Below are 20,546 nucleotides of genomic sequence, written 5' to 3' on the forward strand. Positions count from 1 at the left end.
ATGTCTGTGAGGAAAAATAGTACAAATCCGCTTTTGCCAGGTGACCCGAGTAGACATAACCTTCCAAAGATTTGCAGCATTTCCAGGTGTGTGTGGGTTCTGTCTGCAGAGCACTGGTGTCTCTGTCACTCTCCAGCCACCCACACGTGCACTCCCAGAGGCTTTAGGGCACTTGCATGATTGTGTGCCCCAAGCCCTTCTTTCACGGGCAGCTTGTCAGGAAAGATCGAAGCTGCAGAGGGAGAGGCTGTCGGGAAGCAGAGCGATTTACCCCCAAACCCCAGAAAGGCTTCAGGGCACCACGGGCCTCTGTGAATGCAGCTATGGAATGAGGCTAAAAACGAGGGTGGGTTGAAAGTGTTCATCGTGAGTAGTTAAGACTCTCAGGTCTCTTCTCCATCTCTTGCAGCAAGGCGATTTCTCTTCCACTTTTGGTAAAACATGAAGGTTTAATTTCTGAAGAAGGCCGTAAAGGCAAAGAGAGTGAGTGAAAGTATACTTAATTGTGAACTTCCCATCCTTTCTGCCTCTCCCTAGCTCCCCAAATGCTACTGGTCAGGTTTATAGCCCACACTGCCCAGGGAGGAGATTGGAGAATGATTCTTTGGGTCACCAGCCCAAGAAGAAAAGAGCCTACAGAACCCCTCCTGGGGTCTCTACCTGTTACTGTTTTATTATTTTACAGTGACACCCACCACCCAATAGGCTGCACCCATCACACAGAGCTCCTAATCAAGTTGTTAGTGCCTTGTTCTTAAATAGGAAGAAAACAGCCCGTGTTTACTAAACATTTAAGGAAAACCGTCAACATTAACAAGAGAACAAAGCAAACAGCAGAAAAGAAATGTGAGGGAAAAGGCATGGAAGATACAAAAGAAAGCTTTAAATTAAAACTGTGTACTTAAGAGTCTTAGATATTAATGAAACAAGAGTAGGATGCTATCAAAAAGAAATATTCATACATTAGGAGTGAGTTCTTGCAAATTAAAAATAGCAGGAAGAAAACATTCAGAAAGGTTGGAAGGTAGAAAGATTGGAAGCTGAACTGGAGAGCTGTCCTCCTTGGGGCTGCCGTCACAGAGTGCCGCAGCCTGGGCGGCTTCAACAGCAGACATTTCTTTCTCACCGCTGTGGAGGCTGTAGGTCTGAGAGCAGAGTGCCGGCACAGTGGGCTTCTGGGGGGCCCACTTCCTGGTTCACAGAGTGCTGTCTTCTTGCTGCGTCCTCACATGGCGCAAAGAGAGCAAGCTGGCTCTCTGGCCTCTTCTTAGGAGGGCGCTAATCCCATTTGCGAGGGCTCCACCCTCCTGACCTGATCACCTCACAAAGACCCCACCTCCTAATACCACCACATTAGGGTTTCAGCCTAGGAGTTTGTGGGGGACACAAACGTTCAGTCCATTGCAAGAGTGTTTCCTAGAAAGCAGCTCAAAAAGGAGATGAAAAGTAGGAGTAAAAAGGTAAGAAAAATTAGAGGATCCACAGTGGAGGTCCAGTGTCCCACTAATAGAAATCCCAAAAAAGGGGAATTGAAAAAAAAAGGATAGCAAATTATTAAAGAATATAAGACTTTAGAACTGAGGTCTACCTAGCATAAGGTATGAAACAGACTCATACTTAGACACTTTATTATTAAATTTCACAATGCCAAGGGCAGAGAGAACATCCTGAGGGCTGTCTGAGAGCGGACGAGGTCACACATAGAGTACCGGGATCAGAATGGCGCCGTGGCCAACAGCAAAGTGGGAACAGCGAACAGTGAGGGAACACCCCCTGCATTCTGAGGAAAAACGATTTCGACTTGGAATTCTGTACTCAGCCAAAATGTCAATCAAGTGTGTGAGAAGAATAGAGGTATTTTCAGACCTGCAAAATTTACAACAACAATGATGAGAAACCCACCCTCGACATCCTTTCTCCGTCAGTTATTAGAGGACGTGCTCCCCCAAAATGAGCAGGTAATCCACGAAAGACAAAAACTTGGGATCAAAGAAATAGGACCCAGCGTTGGGACACGGCTGGCGGATGCTCAGGAGGATGCTGTGAGAGCCTCGAGAGCCACAGGCCACGTGTGCAGGGGGTGGAGGTTTCTGGAGGGCTGGCTCGGAGAGCAGATTCCTGTGCGTCTGATGCTGTGATGGGTTCGTGCCTGGGTAAAGAGTGTGGCGATTAATAGTAACAGACACACAGAGCTAAGCAAACTGAACAGAGGACACTTGAGGCCGTTCTCTGGTGGTTCTCATCACAGGATGTGGTGTAGCTGAGTTGTGAGCAGTATTTATGCAAATGCTAAATACTGATTTAACTGGAAATTTAACTATACTGAGTCTGTGTAGGGGGAGGGTGAAAACTGAATCTTCGTCTTCCTTGGCAGGCAGTTGACATCTAGAACTGAAAACTTGAGAATGAATAATGTAGACACGTTATTTAGAAACAGGGAGGTAATTAGCAGAAGAAAAAGCTGAAAGAGTTAGCTCTATGAAGCAGGATGGGTGTAGGGTAGAGTTGGGCAGGAAACTGATTTTCTGTTTTAAGCCTTTGGTACTATTTGCCTTTTTATGTGCAGTATGCATGTTATTTTGGTTAAAGGTAAAAAAAAACCCAGGCACAAGTGGTGAGCCTGGAGAGAGAGCAGGGTCAGATTAAGGAGAGTCCAGAAACCATGATGAGGAGCTGAGACTTAGTGAGCAGATGATGGGGCCGCTGAAGACTGAAGGAGTGGCTCCCAGTCTCTTGAGGTTTGGTGTGGTGTCCCCATCTCCGCTCTCTGTGCTTCCCCTCCTGCTCTCTGCTGGGGGCTGCTCTGGATAGAGGCGCCCTCCTGCACCTGTTGGATTTGTCCAGGAGATTGAAGGCAGAGGAGAGTGAGGTCACGGTTTTCTCCCTGCCAGGTAGCTGAGGGTCAGCTGAACCCTTGGCCCAAGCTCCTGCCAGTGGCCCCTGCATTCAGCCACCTAGCCACCTATCACCTGGCAGTGATAGGCTGCCCCTCTTTCTGGCTCTGGGGTGTTCCTCACTCCTTGCTGGTCTCCCCAAACCTCACCCTCGCTTTTACAGACAGACCCTCTCTTAACTCTCCGACTCCCGCTTTGAGTGCGTCTCTGTCTCCTGGGATTGTGACGGGCGAGGGCATCATGCTAAGAAAAAACGCTCTCCAGAATGTTACATGAGCGCTCTTGTACGTTTTCTTTTAGTGTCATTTTAAACTGTCATGTTTGCACATTCTCCCCTTATCCGTCACCATAGGAGATGAGGCTGGGTAAAGGATTAAGGCTATTTAAGGTATTTTATTAATTGAAAATGGAAAATGTCTTGAGTCAAAGCACCTTTGTCCAGATGCCCTTACGTATGATTTTCATTATGAATAGCTATAAAGTGTTCTCTTCTGCTTTGTTGGTTTAGTGCGCATTACAGGGCCTGGCCAGTTCCTGTCTCCCATCTCCTTACTCAGACACTGCTCTGAGGCCTAGGGAACTGCTCTGGTTTTGTAATATGCCGTTGTTTTTCTAGTTATTTCAGAATGTACTTTGAAGCCTCCTTGCAGCTTCCCTTTGAATGGCTGTGTTCTGATCCTCCACGTGCTGTCCTTGGGACGGATGCTGTAGACGGGCCTGATGAGCCGGCTGGTGGTGCTTCGTTTGCCCCGGACAGTCCCAGTGTACGCCTGTTGGCTGATGGGATTATGACTGGTACCCACTTTCAATCTCAGAAATGTCGCAATACGAATGATAAGTGGTACAGTTACTTTCCTTATGAGCGAGTCAGCTTCATAATTTGGTTCTTCAGTAGTTAAATTTCTGTTTTAAGGAATTGAAGACATGCGTCTTCATTCATTACTTCCTTTTTCACAAAGTGTGCTATTTGTTGCTCTAGCTTTGGAATAACAGAAATCACATGGAAGATAGGCTGGTATTAGGCCAGGTGTGTCCCTCGGTGCTCCCAATTAACACCTAAGCGGCAGCTCTTACAAAAACAACTTTGGGGAGATGGGAAGAATCCTATCTTGAGGGCTGGCTGGGGGGTCTGTGGGGTGGCCCACTGTGCCCAAACAGAGATCACAGCTACGTGAGCCATTTAGAGTCCATCTTTTGAGAATGTGAACTTGGCAGTATAGCAAGAATGCAGTGGCAAATAGTGGAGCAGAGCTGAAAATCCCGAGGTCCCACGAAGCAGAGCAGACACAGTGGACTCAGTGATGGAGACTGTGAGGCTGAGGCCTGCTGGGTAGCGTGGAAACTGGGAGTCCTGTTGGCAGCCCGCTGCTTGGAGGATGGCAGCTCCCTTCTCCTTGCCCAGGCCAGAAGGCTTGGGGTCATCCTGGACTTCTTTCACACCCTACCTGGAATCCATCGGCAAGTCCTTGGCTCTGTCTTAGAAGTAAATACAGCAGGGATTTGACCTCTTACTGCCTAAGCCGCCATTCTCCCACCTGGATGTTGTGACAGCCTCTCAGCTGGTCTCCCTGCTTCTGCTCTGGCTGCCCTGCAGGCTGGTCTGCCCCGCCAGCCTGAGCAGTATCCTCGCAAAGGAAGTCAGATCCTCCGCTCTGCTCCAGACGCTGGTAGCGGTTGCCCGTCTCACCCACAGTGGAAACCAGCCCTTAAAATAGCCCCCAAGGCCCGGGACGCACCCCCTCCCACCCCCCCGCTGATCTCTCTGCTCCAGCTATGCTGGCTTCCTTGCCCTTCTCGGGAGTGGCCATCCCTGACCACCTGCCCCGCTCGCCCTGCCCCAGGTAGCATTTATCATCCTATGTACTGGGTATTTCACTTCTTGTTTCCCTGTCCTCCCCAGCTCCCGATAGAGTATAAACACCACAAGGGCAAGTGCTATAGTTTCCTGATGCGTCTCCAGTACCCGACACTCAGTTTGCTCAGTGAATGTTGGATGAAACTTGTGAAGGATAAGATTATAGATTTGATTGCAACACATAAGAACTTCTGTAAGACAAAACGTACTACAACTGAAGTTAAAAACAAGTGACAGATTGTGAGATAATATTTGCAACATATGATACAAAGGATTAGTAATATATAAATCAGAAGGAAAAGATGACCAATAGGAAAATGGGCAAAGGATATGAACAAGCAGTTCACGACAGAGGACGTAGCTCACACTTATGAAAGGATCAAGTCAGTGCAGACTGTAACAACAGCAAGAAGCTGCTTTTCACCTGTCAGACTGGCAGAAGTGCGGTCCAACCTATCAGGGAAGTGGCGCGCCTTTGGAAGGATCTGTGAACGCTCTAAGTACGCATGCCTGGTGGCCCTGCCGTGCTGCCTCCCAGTGTCTATTCCAGAGAAACGCTCTACCAGCTGATAGCAAGTAGAAAATAGAAGTGACCGTCGTCTTAAAAGTAGGATGAGCGTCAAAGCCCAGCCCTGGCACCAGAACGTAGAAATACTGATTTGGGAATCGTTAAATGTAGATTTTGAAATGGAGCAGGATGGAACTTCTGGGGTGTGTTAGGGATGGAGGATGGGAAGGAGAAACCGTAACTGTGATTTTGACACATGCAACTAAAAGGTAAAAAGTTGGGTTTGTATTAGTTGCCTCCACAAAACAGAGTGGTTTTTAAAAATACGTGCATACGTTCCACTTCTCAGCAGCCCAGGGTTCGCTGGTTCGGATCCCGGGTGCAGACATGGCACTGCTTGGCAAAAACTGTGCTGTGGTAGGCGTCCCATGTATAAAGTAGAGGAAGATGGGCATAGATGTTAGCTCAGGGCTAGTCTTCCTCAGCAAAAAGAGGAGGATTGGCAGTAGTTAGCTCAGGGCTAATCTTCCTCAAAAAAAAAAAAATACATGCGTATATATTTTTTATTAGGTAAGCAGGAAAAGGGTGGGCTGAGGCCACTGCCCTTGAGGCACCTCTGAGCACCTTCAGAGTGTGACGAGGCGGCGCACTGGTGTCTCCCTGGAGATGTGCGTGTTTCTGCCCCGCCATGGGGACCCGGCCGCTGGACAGCAGGCTCGGGCTTCCTGCACACCTGCTGCAGGAGTTTGTGTTTACAACCAGCACTGACGGGAGGAGGAGAATTGGGGTCCAGCAGTAGAGCCAGTCAGAGGGTGGGCCCTGCATCCAGACACTTGGTTGAATGTCAGGTTTGGGACTTTGGGCAACGTCTCTGGGCCTCAGAGTCCTCATCTGTGAATTGGGGCTGAAGATGACACTCCCCTCATGGGGTTCTTTCCAGACTACATGAGTTCGGCCATGTCAGGCCAGGTGCAAAGGGAGCACTCAAGGAATGTTCTCTACAATGATGGTGCCACAGGTGCAAGTTCTCCTTCTGACTGCCACTCGTAAGTATGAGCAAGTGAGTTATGGGACCCCCTAGTACCTCCCATGAACACATAGGAAGCTGTATCTGAATCCAGGAATTGTACTTCGAAGAATTTTTACTAAGGAAGTAATGAGAGACACGTGCCAGAACGTGTGCGCATGGGTGTTGAGATTGGCAGAAAAGTTGGAAACCACTTAAAAAGTCTTCCAGTAGGGGACTGGTTAAATATGACCTCCATGCCATGGGTGATAAAAATGTGGCAGACAACCGTCTACAGTCCTGGAGAAATGTCGTAGGTAAAAACAGCTGGTTATAAAACAGCAGGTAAAATAACCAATTTTTGTTTCTCTCTATATACGTATTTATTTATCTCTATTTCTTTCTTTATATATGTTGATCTATATACATACTATCTCTTGAGATAATATAAATATATCTTAAGAAAGATAAATATATCACTATTATATATTGTATAATATGTATGGTTATGTGTATCATATGAGAGATGTGAGATACAGAGAAATATAAAGAGAGAAATATGTGTATATCTGTCTATGTAGAGAGAGAAATATATATATAAAGACAGAAAGAAAGAGAATATAATATATACAATAAAAATTTGGAAGAAAATAAAGAATATACACCAAAATGTCATCAGTGGGTGATAGGATTAACGTTTTTTTCCCTCACTACTTTTACCTAATTTCAACAGTGAAAATGTATGATGAGTATAAAAAAAGAGTATGCAGAAAAGAACACATTAGAAAATAGAATGGGGATGAGATTGAACTTACATTGGGAGTGTTGCCCTTGGATTTTTTTCGCCTGTAAAATCTGCCTTCTGCTTTTAGCCTGTGACCTCATAACATAGCGTAAGGATTACAATCTCTTAGTCATTCTCTTGGGAAATGCGTCATTACTTCATTGTGAGAGGACCGGGGTTTTGAGTGATTCCGTTCTAAGAAAGTACTTGGAAAGTGAGGAGAGAAATGACATCTAGTCCTGTCCCTTGCTGCAGTCCAATCTGAGAAAAGACCAGAAGTGCAGCTGTTGCCTCCTTGACGGCAGCGGAAGGCGGCTTCCAGGGAGGAGGTGGTTAACTGCCGGCAGCTACTTGAGCTTGACTTCAGGAACTGGGTGGTGGCCGTGAGCTGGGAGTGACGCTCCTGCAGCTGGAGGCTGATTGGTCTAGGAGTGCGGCCAGCGATTTTCCTGTAGGTTCAGGAAGCAGCTCTGAGCTGTCCTGGTGGCTAGACAGCCCACAGGTGTGCCTGGCCCCACCCATTCCTACGTCCCAGGGAAACTTGGCTGAGTTCTCCTTTGAAGAACAAAACTGAGCAACCTTTAGGGTCCTGCCGTGACGGAAAAAGATGGTCCTTAAAACCGAAGAGGAAGATGGTGAGTCCCAGTCCTGGCCTGGAAGTGTGGAGTGGGGTTTAAGTATCTCTTTTGATCAGTGTGTGAAATCCTGTGACGACAGTTTCACTCCCTTTGGGGAAGAGCACGAACCCAGACTCTGCTTTTTATCTGACTGTTTTCAGGAGAAAGACTGGAGAGTGCTTTAGTGGTTAAGAAGCTAAGGTTCTTGGTGCGCGTGCGTGCGTGTGTGTGTAACTCAGTGTGTTTTTAAACCGGAGAAGTTCCCCACCCCAATCTTTGCTTTTCCTTGAAGATCCGCCCTGGGTGCTTGTTGCTGGAGTGTGCGCTCTGACTTGCTGACTTGGTCTGTACTTCCTGAAACTGAACGGCGTCGGTCAGGGGCTCTGTGAGTTGCACGGATATCCAGAATGAGTGTGATGCTGAAAAGTGAAGATGTCAGAGACCAGGTGGAGAGCACCACTGAGGTTCAGGATAAATAATATCCACTTTTATTAAATAAAATGTGACAAAATGAAAATACATAATTAATTTGATCTTCCTCTTTTGGTGTTCAGCCTTGTAGGGTCTGTAGAACTTCCTTCGTCTTCTCCACACGCACACTGAACAGTGAAGCTATGAGTAAAGGGATGACAAATTTTGTGGCTTCTGAATCCCAAAAGATTCTGCAGAAGAGCTGTCTTGCGCCCCCTGGGTCGGGGCTTTCAAACTCTGCAGTCCTACGAGCTGTGTGTGTGGACGTGTATGTATTTTATTGTGATGCCTTCATCAGATGGCAGCGTTTTCATGCCATAGGACAAAACAGCAAAGTTTATACTGGTTTGTAGCTAGTGATGAATGATATGAGTAAGTTTGAAATAAATATGAGGCTATATTTCAAAGGGGATTTTGTGAAAGTTATAATAAATGTTGGGGCTCCTTTTTATGCTTTTCCTTGTCTGATTCACTGTAAAACACATTGTAAAGTTTCCCCTTGAAGTGCAGATTATCTTTGACCATATCCGTGGGCTGATTTGGAAAGCTGTACCATCTGTGAAAGACTTTGGACGAGAGGAACGTACAGGCGTTGAAAATAATACTCTTGCGTTTGAAGAGGGGACAATATGAAAGGCAGTTCTAGGTCAGGGTTGAACTGGCCCTGTGGGAGGTTTTGCATCTGAAAGAGAGTCCACGGAAGCCAAGGTCTCTAGTTCAAAAGGGGACACTTTTGAGAGTAGACGAGGACACTTTACTGATGATGCCGGACAGTAGGTGTGAGCCTGACTTGGAGAGACAGTGACCGCTGGTCACCGTGCTACAGCTTCACGCTTATTGCTGCTGGTCCTTCCGGGTGAGCCTGGCCTCAGCCCCACCAAGGAGATGCTGTTTACTAGTCACTTCAGATTCGAAGTCAGAGGGATCCCTGTCGTCGTCCCCTGGCCATCCTAGAGGCTTTAACATTCAACACAAGCTGCTCACTGTGTGTGCACTTGACTCAGTGGTGGGGGTGGGGCACCATTTTAGGGCCAGGCATTTTCGAGCTCAGATTTTTGAGATAGGATTGGTGGGCAACTCTGCTTTTAGTAAGTAACTGTCAAGAACGGGCCCTTCTCTGTTTCCCTCACCCCCTCCTGGCACGTTCGTCCTGTTGTCTACTTGGGACGTTAGGGAGGGCAGTGTTGTCCTTTTCACCACTGCGAAAATAGCTGCCCCTAGGTGTCCGCTGAGATGCAGAAAGGGCATTCAGGCAGATGTGAGAGTGAAGGGCACAAATGGACTTTCCTCTGGCAGGTCCCCAAGATCCCAGGGGAGGGAGAGTTCAGTGTCAGCATTCTTCAGATTTGTTACCCAAAGACTATGCCTAATAAAGGGGAAGTGGGGTTTTTTGAAAATTTCTTTAAACAAGTAAGATCCTTTCCTGCTGCACTAATCTCAGATCCATAATCCTCAAATTGAAGTGCTGCTTTTTGCCTCTGTCCTTACCTGGTATTTGTGCTCATCAGTTTGCATTCCAGCGTCACGTAGGTGTGTGTAGGTGAGAGTTAACCAGTGTCCTCAGTTGGGCACTGTTTTCTTAACTGCCTTAGGTTGGTATTTTAGCTATTGAATCTTATTTTTCTAATGCTTAGTCCCCCTGGATTTGCCTTTGAACCTTCTCTTTGGGATGGAATCGAGGCTCCTTGCTGTGTGGGACACGAGGCCCTCGCAAGCTGACATGAGGCTCTCTTTTGGGTGCCAGCCCAGTCCCCATGTGCCTCGGGCCCTGACCGGGGGTGTGTTTGCTGTCCCGTGGCACCCAACCACTTCCCGGCCTGCCCCCTGCTCGGTATGTGTGTCCATATTGGTCTCTGCTTCTCCATTTGCGGAATCCATTCATCCTTCACGTTGTGGCTCAGAAGCTTGACTCTCTGAAGCTGCTTGATGTCCCCAGTGCACTGGGTGTGCTTGGCCGCGGTGGCCAAGTGTGCTTCTGCTCCCAGCTCACACACCTCCCCGACTGGCCTTTATGTTCTGTGCAGGGCGGGGATGGGAGCTGTTTCAGTCCCAGCTCCCAGCACAGGCGGGGTGTGTGCAGGTGCTTGGTAAATGCTGAGCCGAAGTGAATTTGATTATTCCAGAAGAGAAGATAAAGAGCTGAGGACTCAGCCGGCCGTTGGAATTGGGCTCTGTCTGTTAGTGGATCATATCCTCCGTGAGTCTTACCGCATCTCTGAACTAGAGGTAACAGGGCATAGTTCCTTGTCAGGAAATGTGCGAAGTTCACGGTTGGACTTTGTTGTCAAGTTCAAATAAAAACGGAAATGAGAAAACAGTTTAAGCTGTAAGATACCATGTGAGTATAAAGTTGTAGACTTTATAGGAAAATATGCGGCGTGGAATTAAGTATAGTGCCTCTTCACGGGGATACTGGATTTTCAGGTTGCCTCTCAAATACTGCCCCTGACGTTAACTCACTACCCAGTCCTGTTCTCTTAGTGCATTCCTTGTAGTTGTGCCAGCCTCACGGTGGACAAGTTGCTTAGGTCGAGGTGAGTATTGGGAGGAACACCTAAGGTGCTGTGACTATAAATTAATATTCCCACAGATATTTCTCACTCCCTTCCTTATGGATTGAGTTTGTATTTTGCAGAATCAAAAATGGTCCCTTTTTAATTTTTAAGCAGGAGTGCTTGGCGTTGTACAAAGCACATGTCACAGCAGACCTGCATCACCATCTGCTGCGACGAGTGCTGCAGGGGGCTCACTGTGGTCTGAACTTGAGGGCCTGTCCCGTGGAGCACAGCAGGGATGAGTGCCTGTGGTGCTGCGCAGGGACCAGCACTGCCCTTTCTTTTTTTTTTTTTTAAAGATTAGCACCTGAGCTAACAACTGTTGCCAATCTTTTTTTTTTTTTTTTTTTTTTTGAGGAAGATTAGCCCTGAGCTAATTGCCAATCCTTCTCTTTTTTGCTGAGGAAGTCTGGCCCTAAGCTAACATCCGTGCCCGTCTTCCTCCACTTTATATGTGGGACGCCTACCACAGCATGGCTTGCCAAGCTGTGCCATGTCCACACCCGAGATCCGAACCAGCGAACCCTAGGCTGCCAAGAAGCGGAACGTGCGCACTTAACCGCTGTGACACCTGGCGACCCCTCTTTTATACCCCCCCTGCTTTTTCTCCCCCAATCCCCCCAGTACATAGTTGTATATTTTTAGTTGTGGGTCCTCCTAGCTGTGGCATGTGGGATGCCGCCTCAGCGTGGCTGATGAGCCATGCCATGTCCATGCCCAGAATCTGAACCGATGAAACCCTGGGCCGCCGAAGGCAGAGCGCATGAACTTAACCACTGGGCCACGGGGCCGGCCCCTGCCCTTCTTGATGAAGAAGGTGAGCAGAGACGAGGCATGGGTTCTGCCCCTCTGAAAAAGGTGGGTCTTTATTTGTTGTCTGAGGCTTTCTGCACCTCCCAGGTTCTCTTTGTCACGGAATATGAAAGCACAGGACTGGCTGCCGATGGTCAGGACCCAGAGTCAGTAGACGGGGGGATGTGGAAGGCAGCAGGTGGGCTTGTCCAAGAAGCCAGCGTTGTCGAAAGAAAAGGCAGTGTTGTGGGTCTTGGCAGGCACGGGTCTAGGGCCTCAAGAGCCCTTCTCAGCTTGCAGTGTGGTCAGCTGAGGCGAGGGCAAGGCAGGTGCTGAGGATCTGGATGGGGGCATCAAGACCCTAGGAAGTGGGAGGCATTCCGGCTGTTGTCACCTAACCCTCCTGGGGCTCTGGAAGGTTTGCTGGAGTATGTGGTGGGGGGCTGACAGAACCTGCAAACAGTTTGCTGCTGGTTAAGAGATGGAGGGTAGAGCTTCTGGAAATTTTTTAAGGTACCCATTTCTCACTTTTCCCTTGCATTTTGACAACCCTCCAAAGGCAACCTTGCTGAATTTACGTTGTTCTTGTTTCTGTTCTTCTTTCTGTTTGTTGTCGGCTCAGCTGAGATCCCCTTTTTAGAAAGAGACTGGTTAACTGCTGCCATCTTCTCCGGGTTGCCTTGTGAAGAGCTTCAGCTTGTGGGAATTCATACGAGTTTCACCTTGCAGCTGGGACAGTCACTCAGCATGCTGCAGTCAGACTCGTGGGGCTGTGAGTGCCTTAGAAGTGACCTGGTCTGGCTTGGTCAGCTGTGCCATTGAGAGTCATCGCCGTGGCTCCTGGAAGGATGTCAGAGTCAGCCAGGAGCATCAGTGGAACAGCACAGTTGGGACATGGTGATCTCCTGACTCCATGGAGTCTTTCCTGAGGACGTGCTGTGTTTGGTTGTATAGACACAGGCGATACATGAGGGGAACACAGAGACGGAAGGCCCAAGGCCTGCCGCCCTCTGCTCTGCTGGTGCTCAGGACTCACCCGGCACGTTCTTTTGCTTCTTAAGAAAAGAATTTCTCGAGTCTTGTATGTTCTTCCTTCCTTGCTCTGCAGAGAAACTGTGAAAGCTCAAATTCTGACCTGAAAGGAGCCACGTGAATTTCTTCTCTGAGCCAGTGGCTGTTTCTGCATGTCCTTTCTTTTGGTGTCTAAAGTCTCTTCTCCTTTGTATTTTCTGTTAAGAGTTCAGGAGCCTTGATTCACAGACTTCAGATGGATTCCCACATTTCCACCACGGCATAATCAGTACTTACAGCAGGGGCTCACAGGCATTATATCAGAACTTGAGCATCTTCCTTCCATAAAAGAGATGCTTAGGCATCAATCTGAGCACTGTTTTGGGGTAAGTGGCTGGTGACATTTCCCTGTTTTCTCTGAATAGAAATTGCAACATAAAATTGAGTTGTAGTCGTGGATCTACATACACAGAGAGGTATGAAATGAAGCCTCGCCGCCTCCGCCCGCTCTCCACCTCCTCGTCTCTGAAGAGGATTCCTGTTGACAGTTTCAAGGGCATCCTTCTCAGAATCTGTGCATTCCCCAACGGAGGTGCCGTGTGCCTGGTGCTCTGGGCCTTCCTGCTGCACTGCGTGTGTCTTAGGGAGCTTTCTAGATTCGCATTTACAGATCAGCTCTTTCTTTTTAATGACCAAATAGTGTTTAAGTAGTTTTTAATTTTTGCATTTTGAGAGTATATCCATGGGGTAAATTCTTAGATGGAATCACTAGATCAAAAGGTATGTGCGTCTTAAGTTTGGTGCTGCAAAGAGAGTGTGCACTTTACACCCACCAGCAGCGTGTGAGACTGACGTGCAGCCCACGCCCTTGACGGGGTTCGTGTCTTCAGACGTTTTCGTTTCTGCCAGACTTGTGGAAGGCAGAAGGGTCTTCATGTCTTAATTTGCGTTTTTCAATCTTAGAGAGTTCAGGTGTCTTTTCCTCCTTGCCCGTTTGTCTTTCTCTGTTTGCGATCTGCCTGTATGGCCTTGGCTGTATGTTTGTCGCCGTCTCCTCACCCTGTGCTCTCTCTGAGGGGAAAGTCGCACCTTCGTCCTGCGCTCCGCATGCCTCTTGTCTGCTTGTTTACCGTTTAGCTCACGGGACTGCATTTTTAATGTAGCCAACTGAACAGCCTCCAAGACTGTGACCGTAGTAATCTGAGCTTTATTCTAGAATTGTTATGGTTTCTTTGTTTTTGTTAAAATCTTTGATTTAGCTAGGATTTATTTTGTTATAAATGAGGTAGGCATTCAGCTAAGTTTTCCCCAAAACGGCTAGCTAGCTCATTGCCCCACCACCATTGACTGAATAATCCTATTTTGCTTTATGATTTTATCTTTTCCTTATGTTTTCTTTATGAGATTTTATGATTTGAAGTGCCACCTGTGTTTCAGTATTTCTTGAGTTTCTCTTCTCTTCTAGTGCTGTTTCCAGTTATTGAAGCCTCGCATGCTGGAGTCTCGGGTGGCTGCTCCCCTCACATTACCCTTTTTCCCCCTTCATATTTTTCTGAACTGTTCTCATATGTATATATTTTCCATGTGAACTTTAATATTATTTTACTTAGCGCATTTCGGTAAAAATCTTGTTGGTAACGTAAATAATATTTGTAAAGATGGATATGCATCCTCAGGAGAGATCTTTCCCTGTTGGGGCCTTCCTCCCTCTGCTCCATCTTCCTTTCTTTCGTGGCTTCTTCCTCCTGCCTGTGGGAGAGGCTGGTCCTGCCACAGTAGCCGCACCGGCTTGGGGGAGAGTTTGCCGGTGTTTGGAGGCAGCAGAGAGTTTGTCCAGAGAAAGCAGTCACATCTTACCATCCAGGATGACGGCCCAGAGATGAGGGTCTGTTTGTCTTCGAGGGAGGTGGCCACAGGCAGCCTTCCTGGTGTCAGGAATTCACAGCCCAGCCTCGCCTCGTGAGCCGATTTTGGAGAGGCAGAAGTGCCACCTGGGTCTTGAAAGGTAGAGAACAGGGAACTCAGCTTCGCTCTCCTCCAGCCTCCTCACTGGCCGTCCTCGGCAACGGGCCTGCTCTTCCTTCCTCCCTGCTGTTCTGCCCCCGTCTCAGCTGCGTCCTCAGCAAAGGGCAGGAGATAGAGGATGGCTGGACAGCGGCCTCAGAACAGACTGGATCCGCCCCTTGGCTGGAGCAGAATTGAGGCCTCCGCTGTTGCCCCGGGGAGGAGGGCCCCTCCAGGAGACTGGGCCCCCGGCGTCTGCCCAGCTTTGCCCTGCCCTGAGCAGCGCCCAGGGCCTGCCAGCACTCGGGAAGCGGGAGCCAGAGTCAGTGCCTCTGGCTCCTCCAGGCTGCTCTCACCTTCAGAAAGCCTTCTCTGGGCCCTGGGCAGCTCTGAGAAGGGTCCATGTCTGGTAATGGGAGCCGATTTCTTCCTGCTTTGAGTTTAAAGTAGAAACTACTACTCTCTCAAGAGATCTTCAGGCCCTTCTCGGAGCAGGAACAGAGGGCGGTCTTTGCTCTCTAAAGAGGCGTTTATGCTTCCAGCTTTCATGGAAGAAGAATTAAGCATTTTTAAGCATAAGGACTGGAGTAGAACCATTAAAACTCCATGCTTCAGTTTTCCTGTGACACAGAAGGATGGGAGACTGAGTTCTAAGACGGCCTAGAGGCTCTCTGCCGATCGTGCGTGTTGGTGCACGGAGCTTTGCCCGGCTTATTTGGGTGTGGGGATCTGCATGCGTAGGACTAGCAAGTTTGAGATGTTGATGAATTGAAAAACACCAATTTATTGCCACTCAGAAGTTGCTGGTTCAATAAAGTGGGTGCTGCAGATCCCCCGCACGCTTGGTTGAGGTCCCTGCTGCTGGCCTGGGGCCTGAGCCGGCGTTAGAGTGAGGGAGAAGTCAGTCGTGCGTGTGGGGGCCGTGATCGCATAAGATGGCAGCTGAAGCTGTGAGTTGCTAGTCGGGGCGGAAAACCCTTAGCCGTCTGCTGCCACCTCTGAACCAGACTTACTGCCTTGGACAAATAAATGCCCGTGTCCGTGTCCCTTTTCCTGCATGACCACTGAAAAGCTTCCAGTCCCCTTTCTTTCTAACGCCCCTCAGTGCCCCTTCTTACCCTTCCTAAAGTGCTCCTTTCTCTATCTGACCTCCAACCCAACGAAAGAATAGAGTCCAGGTGTCTTTGTGCCGAATTCAAAGGACCACAGTTCAACTTCAGCAGCTTTTCCAGACATTTCCAGTTTGTTCTCCCCTTCCTCTTTGAGTCTGTCGCTCATCCAGCCTAGAGTGCTCTCTGCCTCCTGACCCAGCCTCCAGCCTGGGCTCCAGCTTCCTGTGCGGAGCCTTCCAGGACAACTCGCCTCCGTCCCCACCGTCTCTGACCCCGGAGCACCTGTCAGCAGCACTTACTGCGTCCTCTTTTTTCTTTAAAAAGAATAGCAACATGTAAGCTCTTTGGGGGCTGAAACCACGTCTTATCATCTTTGTATCTTCTACGGTAACTAATAGGGTGCCTTCTTTATGGCAGTAGACTTTTTCTTTAAAGATTGTGGAATTATGAATCTAAGAAAATCATTTTTAAAAACTTTCGTTTTCTCTGTTGGTCGATTTGCTGAGCTTTCTGGCTGGGAGCGGTCTGTTTCTCTGGTCATCACTGTGGTAGGCGGTGTGTTTTGCCTCCGTCCTCTTTGGATACGCGGAGGGCCACTGCACACCTTCTATTGGTAGCTCTTTCCTCTGACTTCTTGTCTGCTCGCTTTCTTGGATCTTGTTGTTTGTGCCAAGCGTGGGCACTCACCAGCTACCGCGCAGGCTTTGCTACTAGCCGCCTCTGGCCTGGGTTCCCGCTGAAGCCTCTGCCCGGCTTCGCATGCAGCAGGTAAACCCCAGCTCTGCATCCCCTGTCTGTCAGTAGTAGCTGGTGAGTTAAAGCGGAGCCACAGCGAGCCTTGCACGTTGGGACTGAGTCTTGCACAGGACGTGATAGGTCAGGGTTCACCTGCTGGGATTTTTAAATCCTTGAACTGTGTGTCTGCATATTATGTAAAAACTGGTAATATTACCTCAAAAAAGGGGACATGGCCCTTAGGACTGTGTAAAGTGGTGTGAGAATATTTACAGTATATTACTGGAAAACAAGAGCTTAATTTTGTGGACAGGTAAAACTCCTGGGAACAGGACAGTGCATAACCAGATGGTGAACAGAATGGTACAAACATGTTCCAAGGAGGCAGTGCCGATGAAGATGGTCTGCAGGTGACGCAGGTAAACTGAGAGCAGTGTGGCCACAGTAATCTGGGAGTTCTCCCTGTAAGAGGTGGCTCTTGATGGGTGGGGATGAAGAACCTCTAAACAGGAAGGAGGCACAGAGAGGTTGGAGCTGAGTGACACTGCTGGAGCAGGGAGGGTGGGACCTCGATGGGGCCAGGCGCAGGGACTCTCAGTCCTCGTGCCTACTGAAAACTTGTATCCTTTTGCAGGTTAAAATAAAGATTTCGTAAATAATTTTAGAGGTATTTCTTATAGACTTAGTATGATTCTTTTAGATGAGAGCTGCTGTTTTGACACAAAATAAAATTGTTCATATTATGGCTGTTTTTTTTTTTTGAGTAAGATTAACGCTGAGCTAACATGTGTGGCCAATCCTCCTCTTTTTGCTGAGGAAGACTGTCTCTGAGCTAACATCCGTGCCCATCTTTCTCTACTTTTTATGTGGGACGCCTACCACAGCATGGCTTGCCAAGCAGTGCCGTGTCCGCACCTGGGATCCGATCCGGCGAACTCTGGGCCACTGAAGCGGAACGTGCGAACTTGACCGCTGTGCCACCAGGCCGGCCCCTGGCTGTTTCTTAAAAGATGCAGGCTGGACTGCAGAGCCCAAGTGTTTGGGTCAGGTCTGGTGACCCTGTTATGGGGATGAGGAGACCCCAGAGTATGAAACCTAAATTAATATGGGGGAGTCTTGAGCAGGGCTTGCATGCTGGGTGCCTCCTTTCAGCAGTTTCCCACGGACAGAAGACTGGAAGCCAGGGAGGGCTGCGGGTGGTGGGGAGGGCGTTGTTTTTAGATTTTTCTTTTCCTTTTGTTGTTTATCTGGAGGAGTGGTTCTTAACCAGGAAGGTTTTGCCCTCCAGGGGACATTTGGCAATGTCTGGAGGCATTTTTGGTTGTCTCTCTTGGGGGTGGGGTGGGGGTGCTGCTGGCATCCAGTAGGTGGAGGCCAGGGGTGCAGCTAAACAGGCCACAGTGCCCAGCGTCCCCAGAGCCACCGCCGGGATGTCAGCAGTGCTGCGAGGGAGAGCCCTCATCCAGGGTAGTGGTTTATTTTCGTTTGTTCTCCTTGCTTATTTGGCACTTGTTTTAAAGCCTGCCTATGTCTCTTCCCTTATTATCAAAGGCAGCGTTTCTCCGAGCGGGCTGCAGACAGCTCCCTCCACTCGTCTTGGGTTCTGCTTTAATGGGGAACCTGTGCCTGTGGAGCCACGTCTTGGGGTGGGGTCCAAGTCTGTGTTTAACAGCGCCTGTGCTGATCCTTGCACCCTCTGAAGTTTGAGAGCCGCCCTTCTCAGGCTGTAGCGATGTTTCTTGTCACCAGCCATCTTAGAGTGTCGTCCCCAGGATTAACCTGCCTAACTTCCTAACCAGAATGTATTGGAATGCGGTGTTCCAGCCTCTGGTAAAGAAACAGAACGAGGGCCAGCGTGTGGAGACAGCGACTACCACATGGCCCGAGTGGGATGGCCCTTTTTGGTAAAAGGCGGTGTGTCCTATGTGGAGACGGGGGCCTGGCCCCTAGGACAGGAAGCCAGGGTTGTGTTGAGGTAGCCTGGTCAGCGTCACTGCCTGCTGACGTGGTGCAGAGCCGGGGAAGGAGGTGGCCTTGTGCCGAGGGGTGGCAGAATAGCTTGCACACCGTAGATCCTGTCCTGCTCAGTAAGGAGAAGGCATCTTAAATAAGGTTTAACGTCCTCCCAGGGAAGCAGCCATCAGCTTTTTGCTTCCAAGAGGGAGAAAAAAGCAAGTGTAGCTTGTGAGCAAATGCTGGTGGTGCCCCCTCCCCCCGCAGGAGGCCTTCGGGGGAGTGGTAGGAGGGGCCGGCTGTAATTGCATTCATGGAAATAAGCCTGCGAGGAGCTGAGCAGCACACGCTCCAAGTGTCAGCCAGGCGACAGCTCCGGGCACGGCCATCTCTCCATCCTCGCCAGCCTTCCTCACCAGGATCAGCTCCCTTTCCACCCGGGGTTTCCGCTCAGCTTTTGTTTCCTCCAGCCGCCTGCCTCTCCCCTGGCTGTGCTGGCACACATGCTGTGCTTGCTCCGTCCCTCCCTCCACCTGGAGCTGTGGGAGCACCCTGCAGCCTGGGCCTGGGGGGTGGCGGTGCTGCTCTACCATGGCCTCTGAAGCGGAGAGCTGTGACCTGCCCAGGCTTTGACATTGCTGCTCGGGGGCTGCTGGGACACTGGGGCCACAGGAGAGGGGACTCGCCTTGGGTAAGAAGCCGCGTGGATGGCGTGTGTGAGCTCATCATGTAGAGTCTGCGGATCCGCTCTGTTATGCTCTGCTGCCGGCCTCTCCCACCCAGAAGCCGGCAGCAGAGCTGATGCATGCAGCGGCTGTTTCACTGCATGTCTGTCTTGTGGTTTCGCATTCTGCTCTCCTTCTAGGGCTTTTCCGCTAGCTCCATTGGACAGATAGATGTTCAAGCATTCAGTGTGGTTTCTTCTGGGCCTAAGATATACAAACAAGCTAATAACCAGTTTTCATGATCCTGCTTCGATGAGGTAGAAATAGGACGACAGAAAGCAGAGGGACAAATTCAGGGCGGTTCTCTTCCCTCTCGACCCACCCCATGAGTTTCTGTTTTACTCATGAAGGACTTGGGAAGCTTTCCTGGGTGTGGGTAGCGCTCCTTCCAGCAGCACACATAGGAAGGGAGTTGGAGTTGCACCTTCAATTTGATCCCAGGAGTCCATTCCAGCTGTCAGGCCGAGGGAGAATGTTTTAGTGAAGAAAATTCAGGGTTTTCCTTTGGAAAACATACAAAGCACCATACAAATAGATTTTAGGAACAAGGGTAAAGTGAGAGGGAGCTGACTTCTTAACCCGCCCCCCCCCCCCATTTTGGACATGAAAGGGGTGTGGTGACACAGCTGTGCAATATGACGTGATTGCAGCTGGCACGGGGATGGGGGAGCAGAGCTTCTGGGGCCCCTTCACTTGGGAGGATGAGGGGGGCCCAGCGCAGATGACTTGGTGTGTCTGGTGGGATCGGGAATTTCTGGGCTTTCCTGGGGAGCTAAGGACCTGCGCTATCTCCTGGAGGCCGAGGCAGAAAATGGCTCTTCCTCGTTGAGCTGGTTCCAGCTCTGCATTCAGCCCTGCGACCCTTTCAGAAGCAGCATTGGAGACAGAGGTGGGAAGGATGAGAGCTAGAAGGAAAGCTGCAGAGTGCCGGCTGGATCAGGTATCACCACTGCAAGGTTTCAGGAAAAAGATCGAGGTTCTTAAAATGATTATTTTCTCGTTTTTAGCGTTTATTGAAGGCAGATGTTAATTTTGTTTTTCTAAACCAAACTTTTAGGATAAAATTTTATGATTTAGTTTCTTTTACTACCTTGAAAGTTGACTTCATTTCCCTTTGGTTAGCTTGTTAAATCATAACATTATGCAAATTATGTCTTCAAGGTCTAGGATTTATTAGATAAAATGTGTCAATTGCTTTCTCTATGTAAGGTAAGATTATAAAGTACCTGGCTTTTATAAGACAATTTATAGAGCTGTTGGATATACATTCTCTCATTCAAGAAGGGCAAGATGGTGCCATGCCCCTTCGTGCTTCAGGAAACTGGGGCGGGGGAGGTGGTGGTGTCGCAGAACTGACGGGGGGAGGGGGAACCCCCGGAGGCGTCTCCCCCAGCCCTGGGCAGCGTCTCAGCTGAATTGACCAGGCCTGAGTTGTTCGTTAGTGGTTAGGGAAGTTTTCCTTAAAAATGCAGTGGATGGTAATTAAGTCTTTAATATACTTACTTCTGGGTAGGAGGCTGGATG

At 49.1% G+C, this 20,546-nt stretch overlaps 1 protein-coding gene across 16 annotated transcripts in view; it reads left to right on the forward strand.

Annotated features, from left to right (window-relative positions):
• The window catches only part of CYTH1 (cytohesin 1), an 82,728-nt gene that overhangs the window by 31,417 nt on the left and 30,765 nt on the right, over positions 1 to 20,546 (forward strand). For 2 of the 16 annotated variants that reach the window (XM_070226835.1, XM_070226841.1), the window contains exon 1: positions 16,663 to 16,763. The exons of 6 other annotated variants lie outside the window; for them this stretch is intronic. Coding sequence is in view for 2 of the 10 variants with exons in the window: in XM_070226831.1 (XP_070082932.1) it covers positions 7,655 to 7,682 (28 nt within the window). In the remaining 8 variants the exon portion in view is untranslated. Of the gene's footprint in view, positions 1 to 7,221; positions 7,683 to 16,662; positions 16,764 to 18,336; positions 19,999 to 20,546 lie in introns of those variants that run through there. 8 more of the 16 variants (XM_070226833.1, XM_070226839.1, XM_070226834.1 and 5 more) reach the window with 5 other exon arrangements.

Source organism: Equus caballus, chromosome 11 (genome assembly GCF_041296265.1).
Source record: "Equus caballus isolate H_3958 breed thoroughbred chromosome 11, TB-T2T, whole genome shotgun sequence".
Taxonomy (NCBI): Eukaryota; Metazoa; Chordata; class Mammalia; order Perissodactyla; family Equidae; genus Equus; species Equus caballus.